The following is an 18,298-nucleotide window of genomic DNA, read 5'->3' on the forward strand; positions in this document are numbered from 1 at the left end:
TGCAGCTGACTTCTTTACAAATTTCTCAGAAATTGAAAGACTATAGATTTTAAAAATATGTTTGAACAAAATAATAAAAAATTCAATTAAATTCAATATTTTAAATATTCAATATTTTTTCAACTTTAAAATTATTATTATTTTTTTTTTTTTTTTTAGAATACTTTGTTTATACTACCGAGATGAGACTATTATAATTCTACAAAATAAATATGTACCTCCACTTCGTCTTTCAGTTCTTGTATTATGGCCAGACACACGTCATCAACACATCTGGAGATGGTTTGCTTTGAGACCTTGAATAAGTAGGATAAACTTGCAAAAGAATCGCCTGTGGCGAAAAATCGTAATGCTATCGCTAGTCTTTCTTGACTGGGAACACATTTTCTCATGTTGGTATCCTGTTTCGCTATGAATGGCCCGATTCTGCTCAACAAATTTTCAAAATCAGTAGCTGTCATTCGGCAAAAATTCTCAAATCTGCCTGATGGTTGGCTTCTCAGATCGCACAGCATATTGCTAGCATTGTACCTACAAACAATAAGAAAGAGAAATAAATTTATACTTTTTTTTTTGCAGAATTTTTAAAAGCGCTTTAAAACGGCAATAGAAGGAGTAGCTTAAAAGTTAAAAATTAGAAAATGTTGGGCGATTACAATACTTTCCTTAATATAGGTATAGGAAGTAATGTCAAAAAATCTGGTGTGAACATCACACGACTTTCCTACTTATGAGGAGATAAGGAAAGTAAAAACAAATAAAAGCAAGTCGACTCAATACGTACCTTTCACGACTTTTATTCAGTGCTCCCATCCACCAACGCCTCTTTTTCTTTTTCTTCAATAAGCACTGACCGCTCAGCAATATATAATAAGCGGCTAAGGCACACACTTCCTCATCATCGCTATTCATATTTTATTTAAAAAAAAAACAAAAACAATCCGTTTAGTTTCAAAAAAGAAGTTTTAAATGACGAGCCATATAATTCGACAGTTTTTCAATTTGACAATTGCGGATGCTTAAATCTACAGGTCATGGCTACATGATTTTCTGAGTTCATTTTATTTTGGGAATTTTTGATAAAATAATGAGAAAATACAAATAAAACTTAACTAATTCGCATTTAGTTAGATGAGAAAAAAATCTTCTTTCCAGTGGTGCCATTATGAAACACGGCGGACATAGAAAGGATAAAAAAGAGGTTATGAGTGGGGGGGAAACGCGTTACCATTGACTGTGGCAAAATAAAGTGACATTGCCAAGTCAACCTAACTGACATGCGTGCTACGCTATCTCCCACCACCGCTACATTCTCTCGGGCGTATTGTTTGATATCTTGGTAGTGAACCATTAGAAAAATTCGCCAAAGTGTTTAGCATCTTCACTTCCTTTATTTGAACACATAGGTACAGATTGTAACATAGAGTGACATGCTTACAATAAATTTCATTAAACATAAAAATAAGACTGACATAAATATTGAAAGAATTGAAAATAATAAACTTCTTTAGAAACTTATCTAAAAGTTCGTGATTACATCTTTATTACATGCGTCATTAAGCTAAATGAAAGGATTTTATATGTACAAAGGTGAAAGAAAAACAGCAGTCCTATTTTAACTCACTGGACTACTTATGTTACGATTTATAGAGCACTCGATGATTTCCATTAAACAACGACCAAATTCCTCTATAATCTGCCTTTTCGTTAACTCCTCATCTTGTTCGCTAGATTCTGCATTATCGGACATCGTCAATAAACACTGACTGGTCGCCTCTATTACGTCATCCGTTATAAAACTAAAGGCGTGCCTAAAATACAAATGCTTAAAACTGACCGAAGTTCTCGATGGACGTACCTGTTATTGAAGTGTTTTCTCGGTCGAAATTGCAATATGCTGTTCCTGGCAGTGGTGGTGGTGGTCAGTTTGCTCATGAGCGGTGGACTGACGGGAATCGGTATATTTAGACTTACTTGCGTTGGACTCTTCTTATCCAGGGAGTCTTCTAAATTTCGGCAGCCGATACATTTGCAATTGCTTGAACATGCAATTTTGGCCTTGAAAAAAAAAAGGTAAAATGTAATAATTTAAAAAATCATTCTTTAATTGGTCTGTAACTGCACCTTCAATTCAGAGCGACACAAAAAAATAAGCTTACCTCGTAACATTCACAGTAATTTTTCAAACAGCCCGACCTCTTGCAGTTGCACCCCTTTGTGTGTTTCCGTACGGCCGTGTCGCCCGTATCCTTGGCCTTGCCTATCTTCGGCCGGAAGGCGTTCGGATTTCGTTCCAGACAACTCTTGATCGCCCTCTGACGATGCTCCTCGTTGTCCAAATTGTTGTAGCAATTCATGCAGTTGCACAGGTAGCAGAATTCGCCGTTCGCGAAACAGTCGCAGTACAGCTTCAGGCATTGCGATTTCGTACAATTGCACGGTTTACGGGGTCGCATCCCGTTCGATTCGAGATTGCCGTCAATGGGATTGTTGGTTATATCGGGCACGGGGAGCGTTTTTGTCGTTGACGGTCTGGCGGGAATGGCGATCTTGGGCGTAGTCGACTGCTGTAGATACGTCGTGGGCAAAACTACTAGCTGACCCGATGTGGGCAACACTGTATTTGTACGGGTTACACTGGCGGTTTTAATGGACTTTGGCGCCATATTTGTAGTGACAGAAGACTAGAAAAGTTGTAATTGAGCGAGTTGCACTCGGTTTAATCTAGAGCCTCCCTTTAACTTCCTCTCTTAAACTTTTCCTCAATTATTCTCAAATTTCTGAGACTCAAAAGTACTACAAAAATTTAGGGGGAAACAAGACCATTTTTGGCGTACACCAAAAATTGAAATTCAAAATTAATTCACGTTAATTCAAATTAATTCACATTGAATCACGTTGATTCACATTAATTCTCGTTAATTCTAATTAATTCACGGGGGATTTTTTCTGGGGATAAATTTTTACACAAGTATTATACCAGGAAAACATTTTCCAAGAGCGATTTTATCAATCTTAATCTTCAGGACAAGAATTTTTCCATTTCAAGAGCGATTTTTTTACGTTTTTGGAGACAAATTTTCCACGCAAGTTTCTGGAGCGAGTTTTTTACGGGAGTATTTCAGGGCAACGCAAATTTTTCAGATTTTTTGGGGACCAAATATTCGAAAGATGATTTTTTCAACATTTTCTGTAGATGAATTTCCTTTTCTGGACGAATGTTCCAAGGGCAATTTTTGGAGCCTACATTTTCCGTAGATAAATTTTTCGGAAGCGAACAATTTTTGGGAGCCAAATATTCCAATAACGACTTTATTCGGTATAGGCGAATCTGTTAGGAAAGAAGTCTTCCAGGAAGAACCCTCCCATACAGGAAATAAACAACTCAATTCCTCAAAACCTTCACCATGGATATTTAATTATTGACGAACAGATATAATTGTGAAATGTTACGCGGCATGCTCGTGGTTGATCCATACTCTAAATGCCGTAACATTTCACAATTATATTTGTTCGTCAATAATTAAATATCCATGGGGAAGGTTTGAGGAATTGAGTTGTTTATTAAATGTATGGTTCATCCTTTGAGTATATAATCAAAGAGTTCATCACCCCATTTAGAGTATGGACACGAACTCATGAATTAAGATGGACTGCTGATCAAACAGTTGCATAGAGCTAGAAATGGCCCTAGCATGGGCGCCGCCATGATGTGCACATTTTAGTTATTTTCTAAGGGAATTTTCCTAGTGCTCAAGTTTTGAAAGTATTGCAGCCTTGGAAAATGACATGTCACAGTAATTTATTTAGAAAACGAGAGGTTAATGCTTGTTTATTAGTTGACTTGAATTTCGCGCCAAGTGAGTGCACATCATGGCATTAGCAGTCCATCTTAATTTGTAAGTTCGTGAGTACCCATAGATCAACCACGAGTTTTTTCTGAAGAACCCTCCCAAAAATTTGTGGGGGGTGAAATTTTCATGCAAATATTACGGGAGGAAAATTCGTAGAGGCGAATACTCCCTGTATGAATTTACGGGTTGAATCATACAGGGAAGCATTTTAAAAAGGCGATTTTTTCATAGCAAATTTGATGCCTTGTATATTTTTTTCGGAAGACAAGTCTTTAGGGGTCAAATATTCCGGGGGCGATTTTTAGAGAGCATCAAATTTTCTTGAAAGGAATTATTCACGCAAGTATTCTAGCGACGGTAGATTTTTCCGATGCTTTTTGTATGAGAGCGATTTTTACGAGATTTCTAAGGGCGATTTTTTTTACAGGGATCGGCGTATTTTCGAGAAACGCATTTTCAAGGGCAAATTTTATCAGGACTAAAGTTTGTACAGAGATTTTTTCGAGACTAAATTTTCTGGGGAAAATTTTTCACGCAAGTATTCGAGGGAAAAGCTTTCCAAGAACGATTTTTTCGTGTTTAAATTTTCAGGACAAGAATTTTTCCATAGCGAATTTTCCCAGGGCGAGAGTGTTGAGTGTTTTTAATGTCAAATATTCCAAGGGCGATTTTTTCGAGGCTAAATTTCCAAGACAAAAATTTGTTATATAATATTATTCCAGGAAAGAATTTTCCGGTGCACATATCCCCAGAGCGACTTTTTCAAGCTTACATTTTCCGGAAGCGAATTTTTCCATAGGGAATTTTCCCAGAAGAAGTTTTCCGTGAACAAGTCTTTGAAGATCAAACACAATAGTGATTTTTTCGAAACTACATTTTCAAGAAGAGAATTTTTTTATAGCGAATATCTCCAGTGAGAAACTTTTCTGGGAGCCTTTAGAGATGAAATGTTCCAAGAGCGATTTTTTAAGCGAAACCAAATTTTCTGAAGCGAATTTTCTGGAGATTTACAAGGGCGTTATTTCAGGAATCGTTCATTTTTTAGAAACGAATTTTTCTTAAGGGGAACAAGTACCATTTTTGGTGTACACCAAACATTCAAATTAATTAACGTTAATTCATGTTAATTCACGCTAATTCACATTAATTCTCGTTACTTCACGTAAATTCAAATTAATTCACGCTCATTCAAATTAATTCACGTTAATTCGAATTAATTCAAATTAATTTACGTTAGTTCAAATCAATTCACGTTAATTTAATAATAATAATAATATTTATTGTGTTAGTAGGCATAACCTTTACACTTGTCAGTAGTTACAGATATAGAGTATACAGGGTCATTCTTGACGAGGGTCAGTTAGAAAGATATGGAAAACCGTTGAAAATGAAAATAAACTGATAAGACCCTTGGGTCTTGGTACATGATGAATTGAACTAAAATATTTTCAAGATGGTGCCACTTCCAATACCGGAAGTAGCCATCAACTTTGTTATTTTAAATAGGGACCCCCTATTTTTTCTACATTTTCGGATTCTTTTGGAGTACAGCGATATCCCATAGTTGACCCTTTGCTCCAAGGGCTTCGTCGATATTCAAGTTTTTATGTCAAAAATTGAATTTGCAGGGGTAACTTTAAAAATTTATTATTCGAAAACGGTGAGAGATATTGCAAAACTGTTTTCAATGCTTTATTAAGGAAAGTTTGAATTTTCTTATGGTATACGAAATCGGTTAAAAAAGTGAGACTACGTCACTTTTTCAAATCTCTCAACTTTTAAACCTTTAAATTTCGGTAACTCCATTTTTTTAAATGGCATCCCCCATTTTGTTCTTCACCGTTGTTTTCCTTTTTCCTAGACCTTTAATTTGATACAAAATGTCAAAAGATGCTTCAAACGGTTTCCGAGATATTCCATGTTTTAGTTACTTCTTGTAGCAAATTAATAAAAAAATTAATTCGCTTGGTGTTATTCTTTTGTTTTTATTATGATAATGTTTAAACGTCAAAGTATCGCTTGTAGTAATTTGCGAATTGTCGCCTCTGTGGGTTGCGCATTGTCAGGGTATCTTTCGGAAAAAAGACGGCAAGTCCTGGCCGCGATTCGATTACATTCACCGTGTATTATTATTAAATTCAAAAAATCTTCATTAGTGTAACCCAAACGAGCCATTATTGACAAGAAGTTCAAGCAACGAACATTAAGTGGTTAGTGATAACGTTTGTTTATAAAAGGTAGTGTTGGCAGAAAGGATGATTTTCATGATCGCCGTTTGAATGCAGAGAATTTTCTTCACTACCTCCCCCCCCCCTTCAAGTTTGACATAGGCGATTAGTTTGTTTTATTAGAAAAAGGGCTTCGGCTTTCCGCTCCTTAAATAGTAAAGTTAACCATTAACTCGATTTTCATTTTTAACCGCTTTAAAAATGCAGAGATTTCGATGAAATTTTGTTTGTTTCTCGAAACGATTTCGCATCCATACTAAGAAATCTGTAGATCAAAAATGTCCCGGAGCGGCTGTGGAGCATCACCGTCGAGGGGCGCGGGCGCGTTTAAAAATTCACCGCTGCACGTACTTGGATTTGGCGCGTCGCGACGCCGACTGGGGTAGGTAGAGATAGTTGGGTCAACTTTTCGTGAGGTCGAAAAAATTCCTGCAGCATCCGTCGGGGTAGCTGCCGTAAGAAGCGAAAATTTTGGAAAAAAAATCTTAGTATCCGATTCCGGTTTTCTGGAGATCGTGGGGGACATAGAGGAGCGAGTTTGTGCGGCGGTGGGATTAAAATTTCAGATAGGTCGCAAGGAATCGACTTGCTTTTTGAATAGTCACGGCTGAAATATCAAAAACACGTCCCATCGAGAAACGTAAAACGGTCTACCAGATGAGCAGTCATGTAGACGTTATTTAAAATGATGACAGGACACCCTGTATATGATTTTGTTAAAGTAAATCAGGGTGGGTTATTTACGAATTGCTTGAATTTGTTTGCATTTGCATAATTTTTGTTAAAATTGTATCGTTTTGTGTAAACTGCTCAATTTAAATACGACGCATTAACTGAGAGACATCTGGTCATTTGCAATAACAGTTGCGTCTCGGCAGTTACGACCCCACAGTTTCACCTGTGGTGGAAGGGCATTACTCCAGCCGCCGGCACACATTACCAGCCCACAGCGTGGCGTGACAGTGCAGCCGAAGTGGTTCGCGACTGCCAAGATCGGAATAGTACTTTTCGGCGTAGGTGGACGCTCTGGTCGCGTTTGCCGTCTACGCCGCGTGTTGCCGCTCACGTAGGACAACGCGTAATTGTAATTAGCGCATTATTTGTTAATACCAACATTCTAGAATGGAAACGGTGTTCTCTTAAAACGAAAAAAAGTACATCACAGTGACGGTGCTGGTGAAGTAACAAGCGCGGTTAGAAATGCAATTTTATTTCCGATGAAACGGATGTAAATATTTACAAATTTGCGCACCGTAGGGTTCACGACAACGCCCCACCCATGAAAGAAATCCTAAAGGTCCCTTGTAATAATTCCGCCTCAGGAGGACCCCTTCACCGAAAACCTAAAAAGAAATTTAAATTCCTTTCCATACTCCTCACCCAACTACTTGAATGATTGAAGACCTACCACAGAAATTCGAGGAACACCTTGACAACGCCCCTTACATGATCCGGTAACGCAAAGCATACTAAAAAAGGACGGAAACGAACGCGCGAACCGAAATCCACCTGCAACCACTACCATCACCACACTGAACGCGTACCGACCGCGAACTCCACCCCTATGACAACGACCCGCAACGCACCAAGGACACAAGCTTATACCTGCACAATATTGCATGGACAAGGATAATCACTCTTGCATTGCACATATCATCAATCATTTACTATCCAAGGGCTCCAGAGGACGCAAATCCTGAGCAATCTGCCATTTGTCCATCACTAACTCCACCTAAACATTTTTTGATTGATTGTGTGCATTTATTAAGCAACCATCCGCGGTGACGAACCTGTATTAGTCGTTTTCGCAGAGCGCGCTGTGAATGTTCCAGTTCAATTTGTTCACTAGGTGAAGAACCCCAGCCAAGCGGATTCTATAAGCGGTCCGTGCATATCGCAGATGGACAACAAGTTTAGTTCCGGACCGAAGAAACAGTAACAGCGAGGATTCTATAGCCGGTCCGTGCGGACCACAGTTACGGGACCAATGATTTCCATTCTAATTAGAGCTGGGAACTTTAGTTCACTTTACCGATTTCGATCTTTCGATCTCGATCAGACAAGTGAATAGTACAAAAGTTTAGTTCATTTAGTTCACTTGCTCTTATGCTAGTCTGCTGGTATTTTTTAGCGAACTGGATCGAAAAAGCAGTACAAGCACGTTGTTTTATTGGGACAAAAAATAATATAGCTGATCTTTAATTAAAGGAATTCATTTACAATAGAAAAAAAAGAAAAAATAAACGACATTTTTGTAAACTAAATATTTCTTCATAGATAAAAAATAGAAATAATAGAATTGAAACTGTCAGGCGCCCATAATAACAGCGTGCGAAAATTCCGACGTGTCAGCAACTAGCAAGTCTCCTACTAAAAATAGTCAGTGGTGAACGGAACGCTCGGCTCGCTAATTTTGTTGTAATTGTAACTATAATTCTCGCGCTGCGAGGATTGAATCGCTCCGTCTCCGTCTAGCTCGTGCCGATGATACTGGTCCCGGAGTATGATTGCATCAGCACTGCGTTCAAGTTCAAGATCAAGTTGAATAGTTGATACAATCGTACCTCGCGAGCTGCGTTTAGTTTAGTTCATGCGGATTCGATCTTTTTATTCATAGTGATCGAATCTTTTAGTTCACTTGTAAGATCCAATCTTTTGAACTAGTTCGCTCACGACCTACACAGCTCTAATTCTAATTGAAATCCGTGACCCGAGTGCAAGTATTTATGAACAATTCTTCTATCGCGTTGTAGTATTGCCGCTTTGCGTCGTCTTACCATTCGTTGTAGTTAACCTCATTATAGAATTGTACTAGCGTCGTAGTGTATTGATCTATTAATTACTTATTGAATTTATGCTCAAGCGCTATTTAATGTTGTATACTTATGTAAAGACGTTTACACCACCTCCTTGCAATTTTGCATCAAGTTGGTGGACACAGAGTGCCACTAGAATTTAGACCTGCACCTGAAATTCTAAATATATTGCCGTATTGCAGTTCGATTTTGTTGTTATTATACAGGGTGTTTATGGAGATACTATTAATTTTCTTTCAGCACCTGACTGAATATTTCCTATCAATATGTGAAGTATCTTTTAGCGAATGAATGTAATTTCACCTTTACTTTACGCCATTATGTATCAGTTTGAATTTGATAAAGCCACCATCACACACAACTTAGTTTGGCATTGAGCTATACCGTCACATACATACCTCTGCTAGCACAACGTTAGCCACTTTAGTAGTGCCTGTTGTCGTTGTCACAGTAGTGATCGGAATTTTAGTCTCGCTAGTCTGTATAAGTTGCCTTGTGGTTGTTTCGGTTGCTGATACTTGACTTTCTTGAGTCGAAGGGGCGGTTACAATCTTAATATACTGGATCTACGAAGACAATTATTAAGGAGCACGGATCGACGTCGAACTTACCCCTTTGCCGGGAATATTAATTTGATGCAGCTGTCCAGTTACAAACGGTGAATTACCGGAGACCTGTATCACTTGGCCGGATGTGATGATTGGCATATTAGTGTTTGATTGTTTTAAAATAACGCGCTGGGCCAATTTGGCTGTGGGGGCGGCTTGGGGGGCGGGAAGAATTTTCGTGTGCGTCTTTCCCTATAAACCATTGATACATGACACATTTTATGGTTTTTCATTGGAGCTTATTTTGAACACTCACTAGTACTTAGTAAGTATTCCAAAATCGACATTTGTAACTTACCAATTTAAGGAAAATTCATGTTTTAGAAAATGGCTGCCAAATTTGTTTACTTTTGACCTTTATTTTTAAGTGGGCGGGGTTTCAACGAACGCACTATAGCTATACGACACATTTACAAAGATCAGTTTTAAATATGTTTATGAAAGTGTGAATATGGGGGGGGGGGGGGGGGGGGGGGGGGGGGATTTTTTAACATACGATTTTTAATTGTTTTCTCCATTTGGGGAAGGGGGGGGGGGGAGTGACATACACAGCATTTGCAAGTTAAAAAAAAATGAAAAATGAATTTTATTTGGGGTACAGGTAGCCATTTTTGAAAGTGAATAAACACATTCCTCCAAATACGTTTCTGTAACAGCACCAGTATTTCTTATTTATTTTTTAAGCGTGCCTAGCATGACAATTGTAAATGACAACGTGGAATTGTCTTACCAAATACTCTGACATAGCAGGATATTGGCGGTTGCTTCTTCCACTTACATACATGTAAGCAATTTAACTTAATAATTATAGGAACTTTGCTCAAAAATTTGTACAGGGGAATTCTATGTACAGGAAGTGTCCGACAAAACACTTTTCATTATCTTTAATGAAACACCCTATATTTTTATCCTACATTAAGAGAGTCATAGTTACCCACGCCGCCTGGAGGGTCTCTCGATGGGTCCGCATCGAACACAGCGGCTATGTTCAAACTTACGACGGATCTTACCGCGCCGGTCGGTGACTGTACGTACCCGTGCTGTCGAGCCCTGAGCACCCCGCCCCGACATTTAATGGACATGCTGCGCATTACTGGCGAGAACGCCTCCTTCTCCCCACTACTAGTCCGTACAGACCAAATGGTAAAACTTTTATTTTGAACTTTTTGTATTCCCAAAATTAATGAAAATAAGTGAAGCTCAAAATATACTGAAAAATCCTGTACAGTAACATGTTTAATCCGTCATTTTTAAATAAAAACAAACTTTATTTATTGCATGTGTAACGGGAGCCCGTTTACTGATTTTATTTTTTTATTTTATTTAAATTTTGCTGCTACGTTGAGTGAAATTTGTTAATTCAACAGGAAATTGCTACACGTTGAGTAAGTGTATGGATGTCAAACGTTCTGCTTGAACGGACAAATTTGTTTTATTGGTGGAAGGAATTGCGGGCCGGAATGGGTGTCACTAAAAAAAGAAAGGTAGTAGAACGTCGGTTGGAAGTTGGAAACGTCAGGCAATTCGCGTTGAACCGCGAGAGAGAATGCGCGTCGAACCGTGAGAGCATTCGCGTTGAGCTGCGACAAAAGCTAAGTCGACCACATGTAATTTACCACAGAGAAGTTATATATTGTTATCGAACCGTGAGACAATCGGCAAAGGTAAATCGGTGACCCGTAAACAACCGGGGTGGTTTTCGTTTAGTGCGAACTTTCACGTCGAGTCGTTAGCACAGTTAAGTAAACTACATGTAAAATGAGTATTAACTAATCATCGAGAGCTTGTTTTATTGCGGAGAAATTCCGTGCACCGAGGTTTGCGAATTACGTTAAATACAAACAATAGTGGAAGTTTTAACCAAAAAGAATGAAACTGCGTGGCAGTAAATAAAGTTGAATTGTGAGACAAGAAATTAGTAAAACGTACACGCGTGGAAATAAAATTCTATAATCAGACTGCTGTCGGAATGTAGGGGGCAGTTTTCTAAAACATGAATTTTCCATAAACTAGGAAGTTACAAACGTCAATTTTGGACTTACTAAGTAATAGCGAGAGCGTTTTCTATTTTTTTGTAAACACACACAAATTGAAAAGTTAAGATGACATGGTTCGGTAACCAATCAGTTGAACCGACCACAATTAAGCGCACGCGGAATTTACCTGCGGTAAAATTTTAAACGCCTTCGTCTGACTCTTGTTAACCATGATCGCTTGTTTACCGGAAATTTGCGGTATTAATTTTCCGCCAGGCAGCAAGCCAAACTGCTGAGCTTGAGCCATTGTAATGGTCTTCGGGGGACTCTGCAAGAGATTCGCGTGGGTTGCTTTCAATTGGGTCTCCAATTTATCGGCAATCACGATGCTTTTCTCGCCTAAAACGTGAATCGATGATAAATCGTTCGGTTGAAGCAACTGACCAATCAATTTGGTTGGTTGTGTCACTTTCTTCATCAGTAACTGTTTGGGCTGTAGCACAGAGACGCTACCAGAGGGGATGACTTTCGTACCCGGGCGTAATGTTAAAGTTTTCGTCAACGGCAAATTGGCAAGACTTAGCCCTTGGCCTTGTGACGAAACAATCTTTACAGGTTGCGCGGTTCCGTTACCTAAAAGTGCGCCATGTTACCATCAAACACGTACACGGTACAATAAGTCACCTTGCAACAGCAATAACTGTTGGCCTCCAGATTTTATGGCAATCGGCACTTTTGGTGGTTTAGGTGCGATTGTTAAAGGTCGCAAGGGCGGTACGGTTTTTATTTTAATATCGGGAAGAATTTCCTCAGGTGACTGCGGAGATTGTTCCGTCTCGATTTCGACCTCTTGGGCGCCGATTTCGGGTTGTAAAACATCCGGACTCGCTTTACCGTGAAGTTCCATCATATTATCGTCACTCTCTACACGAATAGTAATTACACAACGTGTGAAGACGATTTGGGTACGTACCTGTGCCTGGACTCATTTGTAACTGCTGTGACAACTGTGCTAAGTGCTCCAAATCATTTGTTGTTAACGCCGCTAGGTTGGCGTCGTGCAGTGTTGCGCCCTCGACTGTTAAACTATCAATCAGAGCGCTTGTTCCTTGTGTCGTTCCTGAAAGAGAAATGAGACACATTATTAGTCTCTGGGCTAGAGTCAAGTACAACACCAAAATCGATTGAATGCTTCTTTGAACGCCTTTTTTACCTTTAATTTGATAACCAAAAGTCGATCACCAGACGGAGAAATTATATACTAAGAAAAGAAAATCTTAAACTAAAACCCAGAGATCTAAAGCTACATATCAACAACTGAGCACAGGAACCGAACCTGAAAGTGATGACCCAACACAGTCAATTGGAATGAAGAAATTAGAGGCTTGAGAGAACTTGAATCTGGACCCCAAAGATCCAGAAAACTTGAAGCAGGCAACTCAAATCAAAGAATTGAAAAAGACTTAAGCCTTAGGCGAGTAAGTTTAGCGCATTTTCCATGCATTGATCAGTACTTCCCAAAAGGCTATTTTATTATGAATTATTAATTATTATTAATTAATATTATATTATTGTAACGACCTGATGTTTCAAATATGCGATTCTTTGCCTTTACTCTAGAAGAATCTTTAACCTTAAAATTTCAAAAAAATATCTCTATAAACAAGAAAGCTGATATTGCGCAGTATGCGCATGCACACATCTGATTTTTACAATATGCGATATGCTCGTCTTTACTAGAAGCATCTGTCGTTAAAATTTCAAAAAATATCACCATAAATAAGCAAGATGACATGACGCAGTTTGCGCATGCGCACATCTGATGAATAATCTTGAAACTGTAGTAGGCAAGGCGCTTTCCAACATGAGAAAAATACGCTAGAAAGACTAGACAAAAGGCCCAGAACAGAAAAATGATAACCCCAAATCGACATAATCAGTAAGAAGCAAGTAAAATGTTCAAAGATGAAACGCAAACCTAAAAAATCACTCTCTAAAAGATCTCAAACCATATGTCAAATATTAAACTGTGGTAGTCAATAAAGGGGCTTGAAATTATAAAGAGAAAGTCCGAAACCGAAAAAACAAAAACTAGCACCAGAAAGGGGTAACAGGAAATCAGTAACCAGACTGGAGTAACTAAAGCGAGAACTAAAGACTACAAGCGAAGACTCCAACCAGAACCCAGCGACCAGAAACCGAAATAAAAGTTTGAAACTGGAAAGTAAAATTGCAGGGTATTTGAAACCGAGACTTGAAAAGGAAAAGGAAAGTCCATAAATGGAAAATTATAACACATAACAAAAAAAAACAAGTAAAAAGGTATCCGGTCTAAGGCGGGTAACTTTAGGGCATTTTCCATGCATTGATCAGTACTTCCAAAAAGCCAATAGCTATGCGAGCCTGGTTTTTTTTTGCTAGAAGGATCTATGGTTAAAAATTAAAAGAAATGTCTCCATAAATACGAAAGTTACCATTGCGCAGTCTGATTTGTACAATATGCGATGTATGTTTGCCTTTATTAGAAGCATTTGTGGTTAAGATTTTAACAAAATATATTAATACATAAGAAAATTGATAGTAGGTATGGGGACACCGAGGGGGACACATAACATACCAAAAAGCCAAACTTTTCGTTTTCACCCTGTATCTCAGAAACAAACACAGCTAGATTGATTCTGTTTGTGGTATTAAAAGTTTCACAAAAAGCGGCATTCATCATTAAAAACAGCTGATATACACAGCAGTCTCAACCAAAATAGGATACAGGGTACTACCAGCAGTGAAATACTCTTTTTAATGAATTGAATTGACCCAATGGCCAATAGGATTAATTTTGTGACTGTTGGATTGATGACGTAGGATTTGAAGAAAATTGACCGAGCACATCAATTTCACACACTTTATCCAAAATTCTTGGCTGTGTCCTGAAAAACGTACACACCAACTCCATGACATACTTTCGCCCGATATTCCATTATATAAATGTCAATTATTCTGTCATTTTTTAGGATACGTGATATAACTATGTGTTTTCAAGAGATGATCGGTGTGATTAGTGAGGTTCCAGTGGCTGCCAATTTTTTTTTATCAATTCGTAACCAAACAATTCAAATTGGGTTGTGTGGGCATTTCTGTGAGGAGATTTTTATGACCTTTAAAATTACGTGACTATCCATTGAGGGGGGGGGGGGGCTGTACATTATAATATTAATGTGGAGATAGCTGTGGATGCCGGGGCAAATGCTAAACAGCTATTTATATAACTGTGTTTTTGTAATTTTTGCTTTTTTTAATCATGAACATGAGAGTCCTGCACCTTATACAGGGTGAGTCAACGATTGCGCGGAGTAACTTAATGCCTTGAAGATAAGATTTTTATATTATGATATAGTTGAATATCCTCCATACTCTAAAAATATTTGGAATTATACAGGGTGCGCGCACAAAGTAGGCCGCCAAAATGGTACATTTTTTTAAATAGAACCCCCTGTATTTGAATGCATTTTTGAATTCTACATGTAATTGTACGTCTTTTGTTTACGTACAAGTGCTAAAAACATTATAATTTAATACATCAAGTGTGTAGAAATAGAACAATTGTCATAACAACGAAAAACTAATTTCAATAAAAGTCCATTTTCAATTGCATTCATTTAAAAGATAAAAACCCACGTACGCGCCTTAACAATGGCCCTTCGAGCCGGATGGTTATTATATGGTTAATATCCGAAAAATTAGTAGGTTTAAAGATAACTCCATTTGTAAGAAAAATTGGGCAAACGCGAGGGCAAACGTCAGTATATTGTCAAAATTATTACTTAAATTTTGATTCCAGGTTTATATATTTTATCCTGGTTTAAGTAAAAGTCAAATAAATACATCTACTATAAAACATTTAAAAAAAGTTGCAAAACTTCATATTAAAGTCTCGCATTTTTTAAATGGAACACCCTGTATATTTTTCTGTCATCTTTTAGCTCCTCCAAAAACCTTCAACTTTTGATAATAATGCCCTATACCTATCTCTGATAGTCTTTGAAACATCTTGGTTTTCCTGGTTTTTATATTCTAATCTTAAATAAGTTATATTATGTAATTTACATAATAGTGAGGTGGGCATGCAAAAAAGGCCATTTTTATCTGCCTCGTCCAAAGCTAAAATCATATTTATTAATTCACTTTTCGAATAATTCATTTAAGTCTATAAAAACTAGAGAATAAATTTGATATTAAAAACATAAACAAATATCTTGGTTTTTCTACTTGTTATATTTTAATCTGAAATAAGTTCTAATTTACATAATATACGAGGTGAATATGAAAAAAAATGAAACTAATATCACTGACTGGATGACATTAGGAGTTAATTAAATTTGCTTGTCGTCAAATGTTTTTACTTATTCTCCAGTTTTTTTAGTTAACATAAATTGTTTGAAAAATAAATTAATCGATATGATTTTCGTTTTGGACGAGATAGATAAAAACATTTTTTTTTGCATGGCCCCCTCACTATTATGTAAATTACATATAACTTATTTAAGATTCGATTTAAGATTAGAATATAAAAACCACGAAAACCAAGTTATTTCGAAAACTATCAGAAATAGGTATAGGACATTATTATCAAAAGTTGAAGGTTTTTGGAGGAGCTAGATGACAGAAAAATAGACAGGGTGTTCCATTTAAAAAAAGTGGGATTTTTAGTATGACGTTTTGCAACTTTGGACCTACCAAAAAACACCCTGTAAGCTATTTTTTTAATGCATTCAAATACAGGGGGTTCTATTTAAAAAATGTACCATTTTGGCGGCCTACTTTGTACCCTGTATAATTCCACATATTTTTAAAATGTGGAGAAAATTCAACCATTTCATAATACAAAAGCACTCAATCGAAAAATCTTATCTTCAAGACATTAAGTTACTTCGCGCAATCGTTACTATACTATCAAAAATGTACACTCTTACTAAAAACAACCTCACCAACTTGTCGTAAATTAAAAACTGCTTGACGAAACAGGTTCCAGAAATGAATTACATATCCTTGATAACAATAACAAAGTTTTGAGTTGTATCAAAAAATCCTCTTAACGCCCCTAGCGGTCAAACGGTTTAAAATGGTCAAATTCTGATTGCGCCAGTGACTCTGATAAATATGAGCATGGGAGATGCTACAGTCATTGTTTTCCTATTTGTCCTAAAAGAAAGCGTTTATTTTGGTTACCCTGTACACATCAATGAAGAGGGTTTTCACAAAACTTGCTAAAATGTATCACAAGTGGGGGGAAGGGGGGAGTGCAATATGAGAAGCCACGTTCTTTTACTAATTGCAGAGTTAAGCGCTTTCAGTGGAAACTCATCTGTGTCAGTTTCTTTACATCTCAGCAGTAGGAGTAAATGTATGCACTTAATTTACGATTAGTTAACATTTGGTCAGGCAACTTGATTCCTCTTTCCGTGGTTTGGAGAAGATCTCTAGACCTTACTACACTGTTACATTAAACAAAAGACAATTGAAAATGAGTAAATAGGTACTGTCTGATCAAAAACCTTTCAACACAGCCCGTTTTCCATACTCAAACTATAGCAACATGTCACAATTATCCTACTGGAACGTAACACCTTATTTAATAAAAAAATAAATAATGGTACTTACCTCTAAATTTTCTATCTAACCATCAATAAATTAAATTCGCATACGAGTCGAAAGGCAAACAAATATGGTAGAAAGCGAAGTGGAAAAAGATTAAAATTGCATTACCCTACACAACCAACTTTACCTAATGTCCTAATTTGTTATTACGTCGAATATCGGGTACCATAATTTTCACCCTCGTTTTCACCAAATCAAAAATCAATGAAATAGTTCATTTTTTACATGTATTATTGAATAAATTTGAAATTGGTGGTTCAAAAATTACTTACTAGCACATCTGCATACAAACCAATCAGGTAGTCAAGTGTTTGAATTTCAAAATTTCAAATATTTTTTAAATAATCAGTAACCTAACCTAAAATTATTCAAAAAAATTCAAAATTAGCTCAAGGTTTGAAGCATCGAAACTGCCAAGGTAGCCAAGTTACACACAATAACACATAAACTAATGCATAATTTAGTAAAATTGGGCCACCAAATTTGGGATCGACTATCGGTAAGAGTGACAAAAAAAAATTCAGTGAAACACTCAATAGCCTTTCACACTTGACGTAGTTACAACACAAAAAAAAGGCGAAAACCAACTAAACGATTCATATGTTGTGAAACTTATTCCCGGATTGATTTTTGCCGCTTGCATCTGCATCGAAGCGAATATCACAATGAACACATTCGCAGAGGTGCTATGAGCATTTTAAAAACGTACGATCTAAATTCGTCTGTAATTACCGCAGAGTAAATGATAATTGGGTTCCCATGAGCAAAACAAAATTCATAGCATTGGTACTTAAAAAAAATTCCTCTACATATTAGGCGTATAAGGAATACGTGTAATTTTGCTAACATAACAAACGCAAACACATACAAACCCTATATTTCAATGAATACTAACCATCGATGGTTAACGACATTATTAAAACGTTGATTGTTGTATTTTAATTTTAAACGTAATTCAAACAACACACAACCAAAAATTACAGTTGAGGAGTTGACAGTTAACGTACCAGCGACGGTGCCGCAGTTCTTTTAACATACCACTCATTGAATGCGACCGCACGATACAGGGTGCGTACCAATTACAACTTATAGCTAAATAAACTAACTTAAAACTAAATAAATAATGTATGCTAGGCTGTTTGGGGGAATACACTAAGAGCT

At 37.1% G+C, this 18,298-nt stretch overlaps 1 protein-coding gene across 3 annotated transcripts; it reads right to left on the reverse strand.

Annotated features, from left to right (window-relative positions):
- Nucleotides 1-1,369: 1,369 nt before the first annotated feature.
- On the reverse strand, nucleotides 1,370-18,133 carry LOC116178366 (protein lin-54 homolog). 3 transcript variants are annotated; one of them, XM_031497843.1, is made up of 10 exons: nucleotides 17,726-17,801; nucleotides 12,456-12,602; nucleotides 12,167-12,406; nucleotides 11,927-12,115; nucleotides 11,670-11,881; nucleotides 9,510-9,698; nucleotides 9,297-9,464; nucleotides 2,160-2,684; nucleotides 1,859-2,058; nucleotides 1,370-1,811 (listed from the first exon to the last, which is right to left on the reverse strand). In XM_031497843.1, the coding sequence occupies exons 1-10, from the start codon at nucleotides 17,784-17,786 to the stop codon at nucleotides 1,616-1,618; spliced, it is 2,127 nt and encodes a 708-aa protein (XP_031353703.1). In that variant the 5' UTR covers nucleotides 17,787-17,801; the 3' UTR covers nucleotides 1,370-1,615. The 3 variants fall into 3 exon arrangements, with proteins under 3 accessions (XP_031353703.1, XP_031353702.1, XP_031353701.1); XM_031497842.1 differs by lacking the exon at nucleotides 17,726-17,801 and adding an exon at nucleotides 18,033-18,133 and having other exon boundaries at nucleotides 11,670-12,115; XM_031497841.1 differs by having other exon boundaries at nucleotides 11,670-12,115.
- Nucleotides 18,134-18,298: the final 165 nt, after the last annotated feature.

The sequence above is a fragment of the Photinus pyralis genome, unplaced genomic scaffold (genome assembly GCF_008802855.1).
Source record: "Photinus pyralis isolate 1611_PpyrPB1 unplaced genomic scaffold, Ppyr1.3 Ppyr1.4_LG8, whole genome shotgun sequence".
In the NCBI taxonomy this organism is placed as follows: domain Eukaryota; kingdom Metazoa; phylum Arthropoda; class Insecta; order Coleoptera; family Lampyridae; genus Photinus; species Photinus pyralis.